The 17,343-nt window shown below is 44.3% G+C and overlaps 1 protein-coding gene across 1 annotated transcript in view; it reads left to right on the forward strand.

Moving 5' to 3' along the window:
• The window catches only part of TMC2 (transmembrane channel like 2), an 83,913-nt gene extending 72,562 nt beyond the window's left edge, over positions 1-11,351 (forward strand). The window contains 5 exon segments of the mRNA XM_049699243.1: positions 206-331; positions 3,644-3,722; positions 4,552-4,663; positions 9,345-9,443; positions 9,446-11,351. Of these exon segments, the coding sequence (XP_049555200.1) occupies positions 206-331; positions 3,644-3,722; positions 4,552-4,663; positions 9,345-9,443; positions 9,446-9,546 (517 nt within the window). The 3' untranslated portion in view covers positions 9,547-11,351.
• The last annotated feature ends 5,992 nt before the right edge of the window (positions 11,352-17,343 follow it).

Raw genomic sequence — 17,343 nt, forward strand, 5'->3', positions numbered from 1 at the left:
CCAGGGTGCTGAGGCAGCTCTAAGCCCTCGCCTACAGGGCAGCCCCACGTGGGGGCTTTTTCCACTGCAGTCCCTGTGGAGAAGAGCTCTGTTCTTCCAGGAGAGTAGTCGTGAGTGGCAGCCTGGACCCTCCAGGGTATGGACACAGTTGTTTATGCCGTATGAACTTCACAGCACGCTATAATGTATTCTCTCCTCTTTCCAGTGGGAAAAACAGAATGTATGACGTCATCCAAGAGACGGTCGAAAACGATTTCCCAACCTTCCTGGGCAAGATTTTTGCTTTCCTCGCCAATCCAGGCCTGATCATTCCAGCCATCCTGCTGATGTTGTAAGTTAGCCAGGGGCCGTGGCCCTGCCTCGTGGAAACCTCCCCGAGACTTCCTTGGCAGGTCCTTCTTTCTTGCCCTCTCAATCTGGATTTCCCAGAAGCAGATCCTCAGACAAAGACTTAAACGCAATCTAAATCGCAATTGGAGGGAGCAGTGTGTGTAGGGAAGTAAGACAGAGAAGGGACAGGAAGGTGCATTCTTACTACTGGGGTGACTTTAATCCTGCTGGGAGTTCTGAGAAAGTGTGCCTCTGAGTTATCCCGCTCAAGCGTGAGGGATCCGGGACATCTGTAGACCAGTTCCCATCCACCACTGGTTGAGTGTTGCTGGGAGATGTGGAAGGGAAGAGGCGTTGGTTAATTGCCCGGCAGTTTGGGCCAGCTGCCTTCATGGACAGAATGGTTTCTGAGTGTGGGGCGGGGCTACACTGGCAGCTATAAGTCTTTCAGTGAGCACACTGAAGATAGGGCCCAAAGCATAAGGTGAGTACTGGCGTTGTCTGCAGCACCCTCCAAAACATCCACTGGAAATATCAAAGACCCCTTCCCCAAGAAAGCTGAGGCCTGATGCAGCCTGTCCCTGGCTGGGCCCGCAGGACTTCTCTACAGAGCACCCCGTGCACTAGAGTGTTCTGTGCATTTGTCACCATCCCTCTCACAGACTGAAGATGTGGGTGGGCTTGGCGATATCTATATCCCCAACACCAGCCCCATGCCTGGGGTGTAGGAGGCAAACAATGAACGCTCAAGGAAGGAGCAGGGCAGGAAATTGTGAAATATTCCTAACGTACAGAAACATACAGACAAGCATGTACAAGATCACAAGATTAAACAGATGTTAACATTTAGCAATATTTGCTTCAGATCAGTCTCTCTTTTTAAAAGAAAGAAATGTTACACTTCAAGCCCCACCCAGTCTTTCTCTCTCCCTCCCTCTCCAAAGGTGACCACTATTTGGATTAGTTTTCATCATTTCCAATCTGGACCATTTAATCACGTGTATGTACTATTGCTTTCTGAGTTCAAAAATTTGTCATGACTCGTTCAGACTACACAGCTTTCCTCACTCATGTTATGTTTGGGGGACTTTTTCATGTGGATACACGAGCACACATTTTCATGGCTCTGTTGTATTCCACTGTGTCACAAAAATAATCAATAAACAATCTGTAATAGGAATAGAAAAGAGTTTTATTTGAGCCAAACTGAGGACTATAGCTCAGAAGACAGCTTCTTAGATAACTCTGAGAAGTTGCTCCAGAGAAGCATGGTTTTCAGCACAATTTTATATCTTGACAGAACAAAGAACATTAAACAAATCAGGGATACATTCTTTCAAGATTTAAAAAAAAAAAACCAATCAGCACACACACAGCGAGTCAGCATGGCCTTGGCATCTGGGAAGCGAATCTTATCATCAAAGGAGGACCAGCATTGGAATCCTAGGAAAGGAGACATTTAATCTTTATTTTTCACATGGACATTCTTTACTTCTGGTCAATGTGCCCTTTTCTTTCATAATTAAAATAGATATAGGAGGTCCCTGGTGGCCTAGTGGTTAGGATTCTGGGCTTTTACTGCCGTGTCTCGGGTTCAATCCCTGGTCAGGAAACTGAGATCCCGCAAGTCGTGAGGTCACCAAAAAAAAAAAAAAAAAAAAAAGCAGATGTACAACGTATGCTTGATAGGTCACAAGCAGGCTGCTTTAGTTAGCATAAAATTCAAGTTAGCTCATGTATAAACCAGAATGACTTCCCCATGCCTCAATATGTGAAAATTTCTTTTATCAGTTGTGTGATTAAACCACAGTTTAACCATTTCTCTGCATAGAGGTAGGTTGTTTCCACTTTTTGGCTATCTCCTTATATGTCTCCTTGCGCGCATATTACAGTTTTCTCTAAGATAGACTTCTAGAAGTGGTATTGCTGGGTCATAGGTATGCGTTTCTTCAATCTTTGAAGATAGTGCTGAATTGCTCTCCAAAATAGGTGTATTTCCTTACATCCTTGACTTCAGACATCTTCTGCTTCTAGTCCCGGCATGAAGGAGGGCTGACATGGTAGTGACAACCACCTGAGGAAATTCTGGAACCCAGACACCAAACCTGACCTTACAGGGCGGCACAGGGAAATGCTAAGCTTGGAAACAGCCTCAGGAGGAACACAGCCACCCAGGAGTATTTTATCTTCTCTGATCTCTGGTTCCTCCCTAACAAATGGGCTGTGAATTAGGAGAGAGGGCAAGGCCTCGTGGGCGCCTTCCCAACAGATGGTGGTCCCTTGCCTGTCCTCCTTCTGGCCTCTTGTCGCCCACGGTCCTCTGAGTCTTTGCTTCAGGAAGCTCACGGGACAGCCTCTGACCCATACTCTACCAAAGGCTGCGTGGTTCCTCCCTTCTGCCTGTAAGAGAGCTCGAGGATTCTGCTGAAGTGGCTCCACCTCAGGATCCACCCTGAGGGCAAGGATCAGAAGACCCAAGAAAAGTGACAGATAAGGACAGGCTGTTGGAGCACCCAGTCCAGGAGGCATCCCGGGCTTTTGTGGCCCCTCCTTCTCAGGTGGTACATCCAGGACAAGCCCCAAATCCTAGATCCTGTGAAAGGGAAGCCCAGGCTATAGCCTCAAAGGACACCCAGCCACCCAGTCAGCCAGTGGGGGCTGGACTCTGAAAACCACAAGCCCAGGACAGACATTCCCATCAGGGCACCCTGGGTAGAGGGCCTTTGGGGTCTGTGCAGTTGTGTTTCTAGGCAAGCTTGGAGCAGGTCACTTAGCACCTCTCTCTCCTCTCTCCGCACTTGAAGGCTTTGGCATCAAATGTGGTCTCCGACAAGTGCAAATAGATAGGGCGGCCTTGGGCAAGTGACCTGTAAAGACAGGAATCATCCTTTCTTCTTCACAGGGTTTCATCAAAACCAGTGAGACGTGGAGTGGGATGCACATGGCACAGAGCCTGACACAGGGCAGGTATCCAGGAAACACAAGCAGCTGTTTCTGCAGACAAGAAACCTGCCTCTCCCCTGCCTCTTCAGGTTCCCCAGAAGAGGACTGATTCCCTTAGTTAACCTTTATTAAACACTCTGAGAACTAGAAATGTGTTCAATAGCATAGAGAGAGAACAGGGATGTCCAAGACCTTGTCAATGATGTTAAGTGGAGAACTTAAGATGATGGTAAGACCTCCCTCCACCCTGCCCAGAGGCAAAGCCTGGTCACCTATTCCAGGAAGCCTGCTGTGATTCTTCGGGAAAGGTGTCCAGCTCTTGCCATTTTCCAAGATCACAGTACCCCCGGAGCATGCTTTTCTCTTGCAGCCTGGCCATTTACTACCTGAACTCAGTTTCCAAAAGCCTTTCCCGAGCTAATGCCCAGCTGAGAAAGAAAATCCAAGCGGTGAGTCTGTCGGGCATTTTCATTCAAAAAGATGTTATGTTTTTGGTTTTTGCTAATTTGCTCTTTGAGCCCAGTTGTATTCTTTAAATGGCTTTCCTCTAAACCAAACCCCAAATTATCTGCATGGTAGGAAGCAGCCTTGAGAGACTCAATGACATGCATTTATATTCTGAGGGTATTTGGGAATACATAACAGTAATGACTTAAATTTTGAGCGGTTGCTAAAGAACAGGAGAAACTCAATAGATTAAACCAATGTTCATACACAATAAAACCAGTACCCACAGTAATTCCTACCTATTAAAACTAAAACTAGAAATACTAAAGAAAACAGCATTGTCAGAACAACACAGTGCTTGTGCCCCATGACCTAAGGAGTCTCTTAAGTCCCCTCCACACTGGGGCAGCCTCTTTCAACATCTGCTGACACGCTGACTGCCTCTTCTGCTCTCCCAGCCCCCAACCCCACCTTCTTCACGCGGTAAAGGCTCTACACCAACCCTCCCTAAGCCCTGCCTTCCTTGCTTCCTCACCCCCTCTTCTGGAACTAGTCTCATCAGCCTCACTGCCAGTTCCCCACCCACACTTCCTCCTGCCCAGGTATAGAAAACCATTGAAATACAGGATTGGCAGAGGTTCTGTCCTCCCCTGGCCAGATGTTCCTTCAAATGCCATGCAAACCTGAGTCCCAGGTGCCCTCTCCAACCAGCGGTGAGGACAAGAACCGGCTATTTAAGGTGGCTGCCCTCTAGATCTCACCATCCTGGGCTCCGAAACTCAAACACTCATTTCCCTGACCAGGATCAACCTTTCATTTTTTTTCCTGCAGCTACGTGAAGTTGAAAAGAGCCACAAATCTTTCAAAGGCAGAGCCACAGCCAGAGATTCAGAGGACACAGCTAAACGCAACTCCAAAAATGCCACCCAGCTCACCAAAGAAGGTAAATTCTATTTCACGATGATTACTTTTACAAGGCCACGTGGGAAAATGTAAAGAGCAAATGCTGTGAAATCAGATACATCTGGGATTGAAATCAGATTTCTGGCAATTATTAGCTGTATGAAGCTGGGCAAAATAAAACAAGAGTGAATCGCAGGCAACCTCGAGGGGTGGTACAAATGAGGTGGGATTATGCATGTGAAGTGCTACACAGACTTCCTGGCACAGAGAACCAATGAACGTGAGCTGGTAGGAGGAGGAGGAATGTCTGTAAAATGGGGAAATACCAGGGTTGTTTCCCTCATTTCTATCCCCTGAGTCTCTCACATTTTCTATGGTGGTGGTTCTTAGTCATTTCATCTTCGTTTCTGAAGTGACTTTGTCTTCTTCACTCTCATTCCCGAGTCTGTCATTTCCCGTGTCATATCCTCTTAATATCTGGCTATTTAACCCAATGTAGGAGCATTGGGTTTGTGTCCCATCCAGATCCTTTAAGATGCTCTGAGGTTGGCTGACATGGATCACAGCTGCCAGGGATGGAGGAGGTATTTGTTTTGTGTGTTGTTTTAAGCATTTTCTTTAGGAGGAGAAATAAGGAGATTTGCATCTAGCAGCTGCTACTCCCACCAGAACCAGTTTGTATTCTCTTAGAGAAAAGAGCAGCACTGGAATAGCTAGGATAACAGGGTGAGAAAAAGCCACACACATTCCGAAAAAGGTGTCACAGAGCTTCAAAGGGGAATAATCACAGACCATCTCTACCTTGGGAGTGAGGAAAGGTCAAATTGAAAGAGACCATCTCTGATCTGATCTCATTTTCCAAGGATTGTCCCTGTGTCAAAATTAAAGTGTCAATATGCGGTAATTTTGACCTTCGATGTGGAAATTGAAAGAGATGCACAAGAAATGGCTGAGAGTTTAGGAGTTAGAATTTTTAGTGCAGAGATTACTTATCATTTATTTGATGCCTTTGTAACATATAGGCATCTCTAGGAAACAGAACCAAGAAGAATTTAAGCACATAGCAGTATTTCCCTGAAGATGAAAATCCTTAGTTCTCGAGCTCCAATAGTGCAGAGAGTGACTGTAGAAGCAGATCCGGAGCAAAAAAGGGCACCTGTGTGTATCCCTAGCAAACACTTGTTGATATTGGAATAGCAATAAGTATTAAAATAAGCCATAAACAAGTGGATGTTACAAAAAGAGGACAAGAGGTCTGTGTCAATGTAGAACCTATTCCTGGTAAGTCTCCAAAATATATGGAAGGCATTTCAAAACTACAGACATTCTTGTCAGCAAGATCAGCTGCAGTCCATCAATAGCTTGGAAGCCTCATTGAGAGAGGGAATGCAGAAGAGTGAACGGCTGGCACTTATTGTGGAGCAGAAGAAAGTGTTTTGGGGGGGCTTTTTTGTTTTTTTTTTATTATTATTTATTTATTTTGGCTGCGCTGGGTCTTCATTGTGGCATGCAGGAACTTTAGTTGCAGCATGCGGGCTTAGTTGCGGCATGTGGACTCTTAGTCGCGACATGTGGACTCTTTGTTGTGACATGCAGACTCTTAGTTGCGGCATGTGAACTCTTAATTGCAGCATGCATGCAGGATCTAGTTCCCAGACCAGGGGTTGAACACTGGCCCCCTGCGTTTGGAGAGTGGAGTCTTACCCACAGGACCACCAAGGGAGTCCCTGTAGAAGGTGTTTGAATTCACCTAATTTTTCCACACAGGGCAGGAAATGGAGTAAATGTGATACTATGTTGTCATATCACCAACAAAAACAAGACAAAAAAATGGAATGGACTTATTTGGACACCGATGGAAGGAAAAAATAGGTTTATAAAACATTTAACATGAGAAAGCAAGAAAGTTACATTGGTTTGACAGTGGTCCATTCATGTGCCCATGATCTTGGGTGGCCTCGGCCTGCAGCGGCTTTAAGCAAGGTTTTGGTTCCCGGCCACAGATTAAGGTAGGGTTGCAGCAGTGAGAGTGCAGAATCCTAGCCACTAGACGAATGGTCAGTGATAAGGCCCTGACCCTTCAGCTTTGCAGAAAAGAGTTCCCACAAAGAAGGAAAGTAGTGAAACAAAGTGTTTATTAGGAGGAAAAAGTACAGTACTTGTGGATAGACACACGGGTGGGCTCAGAGAGAGAGTCACGCCCTTGTGGTAATTTAAATCACTTATATGGGGCATTTCTTCTGGGTTTCCTTTGGCCTATCATTTTGATTTGCCTGGTTCTGAGTCTGTATTTGGTATATCTCACGGTCCTGCCCTGTGTGTGTGAGCATCTCTCAGCCAAGATGGATTCCAGCAAAGAGGCCTATGGGTGGCCTTGACATCACTCCCCTTTTGACCTCCAAGGAGCTTTCTAGTCAGGAAGGTCTCCTTGACTTCAAGAATGAGAAATATGTGGTCTTTTATCTCTTATCTGGGCAGGACCCAGACTCCTGTCTTGATCATCTTGCTATTGATATTTTGCAGTTTCTGTCCACGGGAATGAACTCCAGCTGCTTACCCTTGGGGGGTGGCCCCATCTATCTCCTACCTCACCTACAGTCCCACTGTTTCTGTCCACCTTACCCACTCCCTTCCCCTCCTTTCTCTACTGCTGCTGATCTAAAGTTTGCCCCTCTCCAAATTTGAATTTTTTATTACAGATCTAAAGCTCTTTCTTTCCATTTTATGCTGATTAAGTCAATATTACAATATATGAAAGGGTTATGTGAACACATCAGTGGGACTAGGGTGTGGGGGAGAGCTGAGGAAGATGGTTAATCTTTCCCTGTAAAACTCCAGTAGCCTCTGTTGCTGTCCTCATTTAGCTTCTCTTTCTTGAAGTTAGCACTAGAATGACACTGATGTAACAAACAGGCCAAAAACAGCTAATGGTTCAAACACAATAAAACTTTATTTCTCACTCCATAATGTCCAAATTGGGTGTTTCCACTTGATGACCACTTTCTTCCCAAGTGGTAATGTTAACGTAAGTTTGTGTGCCTGATGCCAAAATATTGGCTCTCTGTGCACTGATGCCAAAAGGAAATATGAAGACAGAGTTTTGGAGGAACGAGAAAGAGTACCTTTATTCTTTGCCAGGCAAAGAGGGAACACAGTGGGCTAGGGCCTCAAGAACTGTGCTCCCCTCCCTGGGGAATAGAGGTTTATATCCCAGTGGTAGGTGGTCAGGTTCAAAGTAATGAAGGTCTTGCATGTTTTTCTTTTCTTCTGCAAATTTACAGCCAAAGCTGGCCTCAGGCGTCTCAGCAACCAGGTCTGGTGTCCCTGAAGTTATCAAGACATTCTTTTTGAAATGCAGAATGCTACAGGCGAGTGTAGGGGGAGAAGAATGCCAGGTGCAGAGAACAATTCCTATGGAGTCAGAGAGTAATTAGCTTTGTTTAGCTTTGTGAAGGACAAGTCTAGCTACAAGTGTTTGTTAGTAGTAACCGCTAAAGAATAACCAAGATTGCTTAACTCTTTCAGGCCTGTTTATTGTTTCCCCAGCCTGTTCATTGTTTCCTTATTTTCCTTGTTTATCAGAAAAGAAAAGTCTCATTTCTATTTAAGTCTTATTTCTATTTTTGCTGCAACATGCCCAACACACAGTGAGGCCAAACAAACTGAAACGTCGGAGTTTGGAGCAGAGAAAGGTTTATTGCAGTGTCATGCAAGGAGACAGGTGGCTCATGCCCTAAAAGTCCCAAGCTCCCCAGAGGGTTTCGACAAAGCATTTTTAAAAGCCACTTGAGGGAAGGGGATCCTAGGGTGTGTGATCAGCTCATGCACAGTTCTCTGATTGGCTGATGGTGAGGAAACAGGGTGGTGTCACAGGGGTTAATGTTATCAGTCCTTAGGCTCCAGGAGGCCTGGAGCTATGTGCTCATGGTCATCGAGTAGTTAACCTTTTCCATTTGGTGGGGTATTTTCACATCTATAAAACAACTCAGGAAATGTGCATCAAATACTGTTATCTAGGTACTTCAGAGAAGAGCTAAAGCAGAGGATATGGGGGAAAGCCTGTCCCAGGAAGGCCCCATGGGGTCCTGCTCCGTTGCAGTGATGTGGGGAACCCTGGCTCTGTCCATCCTGTGATTCTACCTGCATCAAGCGGGGACGGGGAGGAGCCTGGAGGTCACACATGGACATGGTGCCCATCAAAGCCGGGGTTTCAGCCACAGGCCATACCATCCACGATGTAAACTTAGTCTATCTCTATGTCCCTGGAACTGGATTTGGTGAAGAACAAGCCAGTAATTGCCCCCAGCTCAGAGTTGAAGGAGGGAAACAAGTAAGAGAAAGAGCTGGAAATGGATCTGATTAGCAGGAGCACCATTCTGGGGTTGATCCAAACAGTTTCCATAACCCTATTATCATATTTGACCCTGGTAGCCACCTGTGAGGCTCCAATTTTATTCTCAAGAAAACCAGGCTCACAGAGTCTAGCCTAAGGCCAGCATTCAAAATCTAGTTCTCCAGCCAGCTCCTCCTACACAGCTGTTTATGCCAAGACTAGGCCAAGGTGCACCTAGTTGCCTGAGGGTGATCCGACCATTCTCACATCACTAAATAGGACTGAAAGCTAATGACAGCACAGGGCAGCTCCAGAGAGCTCCAGTTCCACACCAGAAAACTGTAGGGAAATCTCCCACATCCTCATTCTTGTCTTGTTCATTTTGCAGGGACCGCACATCACCCTGCTAGCCCAAGCCAGACCCTGGACCAGAAGGCGCAGGGCTCTAGGGCCTCCAGTTCTGCTGGCAGGACTGTGTCGCCTGCCTCCCAGCACCCCCTGGCGTCAGACCAGACTCTGGCCAAGCCCAGCCTCAGGCTCGTCCTTGGAGGTCAGCCTCTGGAAGGAGTGCTCAGAGACCTCCCCACTGACAGCTGGGACTAATGGAGCAGGGTCCTGGGGCTGATCCTTGGACTCCCACCGGCTCATCTCACCCCCACAAATCGTTCTCTCTTCCTCTCTCTTCTCACACACATGCACATTCTCCCTCTTCTCAGTGAACGTGGGAACCTTGATTACTCAGTCTCAAGCCCTTGTTTGCTACCAAAACAGGAGGACAATGGCTTTATCCACCTTTTAGAAGAGCTGAGCCTTCCCCTCACTAACTGCCCTTCCCTGTATCTTGGCTCAGGCAGCTCTAGACCTTGCACTCACAGCGGTTTCCCTCGGCTCCAGACTTGGGAAGAGGGGGCAGGACCATGACCACCATCATAGACTTTTTGCAAGGAGCCCATGTTGGGACAGGTTTCTGGCAGCCCCATCAACTGGGAGGAGGTTGCAGAGGGACCCACATTCCTGATCACCACCTCTATCCAAAGGAGGTGAGCCAGTGTAAACAAAAGGTTGAAGAAGCCGATGAAAATAAAAGTAAATGAACTGAAGTCCAGCCTTGGTGAGTGGGAAGATGGTGATTCCCCAGAAACTAGCCTGAGGGGAGCTGATGCCATCAAGCACCAAAAATGCACTGGAGCCTCCCTGGCAGCAAGGCAAGGAGAGAGAGCAGTGTGGTTCTCCTTATCTAATTGAAGGAAACAAAATATTTCTCAGGGCATAAAAATCTTTCTCATGCATGAAATTCTAAAAGGAATTTGATTGTTTATTGTAAAGGGACACGGAAGGTGGTTTTGGGGGGAGTTTTGCAAAGGGTGCAGTGCAGAGCCTTGTCTCTGGCAATGCTGTGTGTCACATACTGGTTCTGTGCAGAAGTCTCATGGGGGCATCAGCCCTGGAGGCCAGACCGCTGAAGAGGCCTTGCCAGCAAGGGCAAGTATCAGCAGGGTGCCAGTAACAACCCAGGACTTCCAGTGGTTACCCTCAGGCTTCCAAGTTTAACCAATATCCCTACACACCCACCACAAACACAGACAAATTATCCTGTTCTGATGACGTACAACTTTATGTGAAGGAATGTATTTGTTATCTGTTGCTGCATAACAAATTATCCCCAAAACTTAACAGCTTAAAACAATAAACATTTATTATCTCACACAGTTTCTGTGGGTCAAGAACTTGGGATTGGCTTCACTGGGCAGTTCTGGTTCTGCATATTGCAGTCAAGATCTGAGGCAGGGCTATGGTCATCAGAAGATTTGACAGGGCTAGAAGATATGTTTGCAAATGGCTCACTCACAGCTGCTGGCAGGAGCCTTCAGTTCTTTGCTGGCTATCCACAGACTTGATTACTCCCCACGTAGACCTCTTCATAGGCTGCTTGGGTGTCCTCACAACACAGCAGCTGATTTCCCCCCAGAGCCAGTGATCCGAGAGAAAGCAAAGAGGAAGCCACAAGGCCTCTTATAACCTGTTCTAAGAAGTTACACTATCAATTCCACCAGTTTCTATTCATTAGAATGGAGTCACTAAGTCTAGCTTACACTCAAAGAGAAGGAAATTTGGCTTCAGCTCTCGAAGAATTTTTGGACATATTTTAACAGATCTCCTAATTCGAATAGTTACCAGATCTCTATCAAGAAAACGCTAAAGCTTTTTTGAAAGACATCCGTCAGAGGATTCATTAATGATGGCTCCTGCTACTGTCAAGCGCAACAGGAAACTAGGTGAGCTAGGGAGTTGGGTAGAGAAAGAAGGCAAGGGTAAGAGAGGAGGGATGTTCATGTGGTGTGGCTTTACAGCTGGGACATGTCGTTAGAAAACTGTCTAAATTGTGCTTTCATCTCTGCATTCTCAGGTTTGATCTTCCAGCTAATTCCATCTTAAAGCTTCGCTACTCAGCCTATCCAGGGGTCATCAAGTATGAAGACCACTCTTCCCTCCTTCCCTCTTTCCTTCCCTTCCTTCCTTCTTTCCTCTCTTTCTTTCTTTCCTCAGCTCACCTAAGAATGATTTGAACTAGAAAGTCTATTTAATAATTCATCCATAGGAATATAACTGGTATCTTACTGATATTACCTTAGTTTGTCTGTGAATTTGTCTTACTGGAGGGAAATGAAAGAGACACTGAATTTTTCTGTCAGACACTATTTCTACAGGCTGATCCTTTCATTTCTAATAATATACATGCTCAATGTCTATAAAGAGCTCCATTATACACAGAACCACATAAGTAGGAACACACTTTTGCTGAAGATCAAGGGGGACACCTGATCACCCCGTGACTCACACACTCACAGAAACTGGGAGTGATGAACCAGTCAGTAGGTACCTGGGCAGTGTACCAACAGCATCCACTACACTGGTGATCCTCAATTCAGATATGCTTTGTAGAGCCCTACCCAAAGCTGGGGCACCAAAGTTCCACATGCTGTATAAGAGACAATAAGGAATAAGCCTGCCAAACAAAAGGGACATTTGTCTCTCTTGACCTCAGCAGAAAGTGGTGGACAAAAAGTCTCCTTTGAGAATTTATATCCACAAGGCAGCCCTCACACAGAGAATCAAAATCCCCATACAAGCTGCATGTTCAAAAAAAAAAAACTCAAATGGAAAATTTAATTTAAAGTGATCTTAGGTTTTTTACCATCACATCAAAAAGAATAAAATACTTAGGAATAAACCTACCTAAAGAGGCAAAAAACCTGTACTCCGAAAACTATAAGACACTGATGAAAGAAATTAAAGACCATGCAAACAAATGGAAAGATATACAGTGTTCTTGGATTGGAAGAATCAATATTGTTAAAAAGACCATACTACCCAAGGCAATCTACACATTCAGTGCAGTCCCTATCAAATTACCAGTGGCATTTTTCACAGAACTAGAACAAAACATTTTTTTAATTTGTATGGAAAAAACTAAAGACCCTGAATAGCCAAAACAATCTTGAGAAAGAAGAACAGAACTGGAAAAATCATGTTCCCTGAATTCAAACTATACTACAAAGCTACAATAATCAAAATAGTACAGTACTGGCACAAAAACAGACACATAGATCAATAGAACAGGATAGAAAGCCCAGAAATAAACTCACACTGTTATGGTCAATTAATCTATGATAAAGATGACAAGAATATACAATGGAGAGAAGACAGTCTCTTCAATAAGTGGTGCTGGGAAAACTGGACAGCTACATGTGAAAGAATGAAAGTAGAACACTTCCTAACACCATACGCAAAAATAAACTCAAAATGAATTAAAGACCTAAATATAAGACCAGATACTATAAAACTCCTAGAGAAAAACATAGGCAGAACACTCTTCGACATAAATCACAGCAATAGTTTTTTTGGATTCATCTCCTAGAGTAATGTAAACAAAAGCAGAAATAAACAAATGGGACCAAATTAAACTTAAAAGCTTTTGCACAGCAGAGGAAGCCATAAACAAAATGAAAAAACAACCTATGGAATGGGAGAAAATATTTGCAAACAATGCAGCCAACAAGGGATTAATTTCCAAAATACACAAATGGTTCATACAGCTCAATATCAAAAAAACAACCAATCAAAAAAATGGGCAGCAGGGCTTCCCTGGTGGTGCAGTGGTTGAGAGTCCGCCTGCCCGTGCAGGGGACATGGGTTCGTGCCCCGGTCCAGGAAGATCTCACATGCCGCAGAGCGGCTGGGCCCGTGAGCCATGGCCACTGAACCTGCGCATTCTGAGCCTGTGCTCCTCAACGGGAGAGGCCACAACAGTGAGAGGCCCACGTACCGCAAAAAAAAAAAAAAAAATGGGCAGAAGACCTAAATAGACATTTTTCCAAAGAAGACATACAGATGACCAACAGGCACATGAAAAGATGCTAAACTTCACTAATTACTAGAGAAATGCAAATCAAAATTATAAGGTATCACCTCACACCTGTCAGAATGGCCATCATCAAAAAGTCTAAAAATAATAAATGCTGGAGAGGGTATGGAGAAAAGGGAACCCTCCTAAACTATTTGTGGGAATGTAAATTGGTGCAGCCACTATGGAGAATAGTATGGAGTTTCCTTAAAACTGAAAATAGAGTTACCATATGATCCAGTAATCCCACTCCTGGGCATATATTTGGAAAAGACAAAAACTCTAATTCTAAAAGGTACATGCACCCCAATGTTCATAGCAGTACTATTTTCAGTCGCCAAGACATGGAAACAACCTAAGTGTCCATCAACAGATAAATGGATAAAGAAGACATGGAATATATACACACACACACACACACACACACACACACACACACACAATGGAATATTACTCAACCATAAAAAAGAATGAAATAATGCCATTTGCAGCAACATGGATGGACCTAGAGTTTATCACACTAAGACAGACAGAGAAAGGCAAGTATCATATGATATCATGTATGTGTGAAATCTTAAAAAAATGATACAAATCAGCTTATTTACAAAACAAAAATAGATTCACAGACATAGAAAACAAACTTATGGTTACCAAAGGGGAAGGGGGGGATGAATTAGGAGTTTGCAATTAACAGATACACATTACTATATATAAAATAGATAAACAACAAGGATCTACTGTATAGCACAGGGAACTGTATTCAATATCTTCCTAGATATTTATTTACAAAACAGAAACAGACTCACAGACTTAGAGAACAAACTTATGGTTACCAGGGGAAAAGGGTGGGTGGGAGGGATAGTTAAGTTTGGGATTGACATGTACACAGTGCTATATTTAAAATGAATAACCAACAAGACCTACTGTATAGCACAAGGAACTCTGCTCAATATTATGTAGCAACCTAAATGGGAAAAGAATTTGAAAAAGAATAGATACATGTATATACATAACTGAACCACTTTGCTGTACACCTGAAACTAACACAAAATTGTAAATCAACTACACTTCAATAAAATTTTAATTAAAAAAAAGAAAAATAATAAAGAACATTAGCTACTAAAAAAATAAAAATATAAAGTGATCTTAGGTTACTAGTGCCTCCAAGAAAAAAGGGGGGAGGGAGGAGCAAAGAAACAAAAACAGCACAAAAAATACAAAGCATATAAATATAAATAAATCAAAATATATCAGGAATCAAAATAAATGCAAATGGACTAAACCCTCCAGACAGCAGACAAAGATCATCAGATGGATATTTTTATATCTCATGTGCTGTTTCCAAGGGATACCTTTAAAACCTAAGGACAGGTGCATATGGACTTTATCCTTTTTGGTTCCTAGGGAACAAAAACTGAAATTCAATCTTCAAGGGCAAAATCACCAGGTGTATGCGTGCCATCCAATTCTGTAAATTGGGATTGGTTTTGAGTGCTGAAGATTTCTATTAAAGACAGCTGTCTGTAGTATTGTGCCACATAATTTATTCTTCAATGCAGTATTAGTTTGGAAAATGTAAAGAAAGGCCCAGCATCATAGTCAGGCAGATGAGGTATGTAGATCATACAGATCTCTCTATCACTGACTGTGTCTGGAGAATTAACCATATAAACCCAACTTCCAAACTCTGTTGTGAAGATTCAACAAGCAGACACATGTAAGACTAAGTGCCAAGCATTAGGCTAAGCGCTCCATAAATAACAGATATTATCACATATTATTATAAGATCAAACATCCTCAGGCTCAGGTTATGAACACAAGCAGCAATGACTGATCAAAACTTTTACCCTGTACTCCTAAATGATCGTCCTAGAAGGCTTCCCATTCTTCTGAGTCTTTGTGAGGAAATGTTGCATATATGTGTAACTCATTACCAAAGAATGTTGCAGGGTTTCTTTGGCCTAGGAATCGCTAGAAGCCTTTGAAATTTGATGTGAAAAATTCACGAAGTGAGTGTGAAGTGCCGCCATCCTGTGGTTGTTTCATGCAATGTCCTTTCCTGAAACTCTCCCTGGTCCCTGGAACTTAAATAGCACATTCATTTCCATAGATCCCCATTAGTGTTGCCCAGAGTAAAAACTCTGTGTTAATTTATACCAAAATGACACAGTGAGCCAAAGGCTGGGCAAAAGAAAAGAGGAAGAGATGCTATAGTGTATTATCCTTCCCAATGGCCTCTCCCGTTGCGGAGCACAGACTCCGGACGCACATGCTCAGCGGCCATGGCTCACGGGCCCAGCTGCTCCGCGGCATGTGGGATCTTCCCGGACCGGGGCACTAACCCATGTCCCCTGCATTGGCAGGCGGACTCTCAACCACTGCGCCACCAGGGAAGACCCGCCATGTGGCTTTTTAAAGCTGAGCCTGGAGCACGCTTCAGACCTGCTGCCCGTGCAGGACATTTTCTCAGCTGGAACTTGGTGAGAAATCTGTCTTGTACGTCACCTCCAAACTAATCTCCAATCAAACACTGCTTTATGGAGAGTAACAGTCTCACCAGACCCAAGCCACTCATCCTGGCCTTCATTCAAGGCTTCTTACATCCTGGATCTTACATGCTAGATCCTTTAGTCTTTTGTCCAACTACTGACCAGAATGGATCTTACACCTCTTGCCTCCACTCTCTTTCCACCCTCCATCTCCAAATGACTTACACATTCTTCTGTGAATACCTAAATTCCCTCCTGACCCTGAAATCTTCCTCAGGAACCCTGGTCAGCCTCCCACGGTGAAACATCTTAGCACTTGAGGATGAAGTCTTCAGTGAAGTCTCTGAAGGAAGAGGTCATGGGTTAGTACTACTACTGCTTTTATTATCCTCCCAGATCTCTTCATGGTTTATCCGCTTAAGCTCTCTACTCAAAATGTCGCCTCTTCACCAATGACCTCTATAAAACAATGCAACATTCTTTAACACGTACCAAAGCCTGATGTCCTACGTATTTACTTGATTTTCTGTCTCCCCTAGGGTGTAAACTCCATGGTGGCAGGGACTTGGTTTTGTTTACAACTGTACCCTCAGCACCTAAAAAGATACTTGGCATGCAATAGGCACACAAAACCTCTTTTTTTTTAAGTACACTTACAGTACCTTCACACTCACTTTTTTTTTAGTATTTATTTATTTATTTGTCTGCGTCGGGTTTTAGTTGCGGCACGCAGATCTCTGTTGCTGTGTGCAGGATCTTCCTTGTGACATGTGGGATCTTTTAGTTGCAGTATGTGGGATCCTCAGCTGTGGTATGCAGGATCCTCAGCTGCGGCATGCAAACTCCTAGGCGCATCATGTGGGATCTAGTTCCCTGACCAGTGATCAAACCAGGGCCCCCTGCATTGGGAGTGTGGAGTCTTAGCCACTGGACCACCAGAGAAGTTCCCCCCCACCTTTTTTTTTTTGGTGAATGGAAAAATTGATTCTGTAGCTTCTTGAACATTAACAGTTATAGCTGATTCCTCATCCACAAAAGAAGATGTTAGATCATATGGTCTCCAAGGTGCCTGCTAGCTCAAAACATACCTATGTTCTCAGGGGCCCAAAAAAGACCAGCTGAATTACATTGCTTAGTCTGGGTTCTGAGAAGATGAATAGATGCAGCTTTGGGCTCATTTCTCTGCTCACCCTCCCACCACCCCCACCAGTTCAATCTTCCTGTCTGTGAAGTGTCGGCAGACTAAAATGAGTCGCCTGGGCCTCACACACATAAAATGATGCCAGCTGTCAGGGCCACACTGGCAACTTAAAGAACTAGTCTGACATTGACAGAAGCTGGAACAATGCAATCAGGATAGTAAATCTGAGGTGAGGAAATGCAACAGCTTGTGGCACCCCAAAACTGTTTTGATCAATAGCATCTTGCCTCCTCATCCAAAAAGTAAGTAGTGTCCTTTCCAGTGCAAAATTGGATGCTACCAGGCAGTGAT

The sequence above is a fragment of the Orcinus orca genome, chromosome 16, assembly GCF_937001465.1.
Source record: "Orcinus orca chromosome 16, mOrcOrc1.1, whole genome shotgun sequence".
Lineage (NCBI taxonomy): Eukaryota > Metazoa > Chordata > Mammalia > Artiodactyla > Delphinidae > Orcinus > Orcinus orca.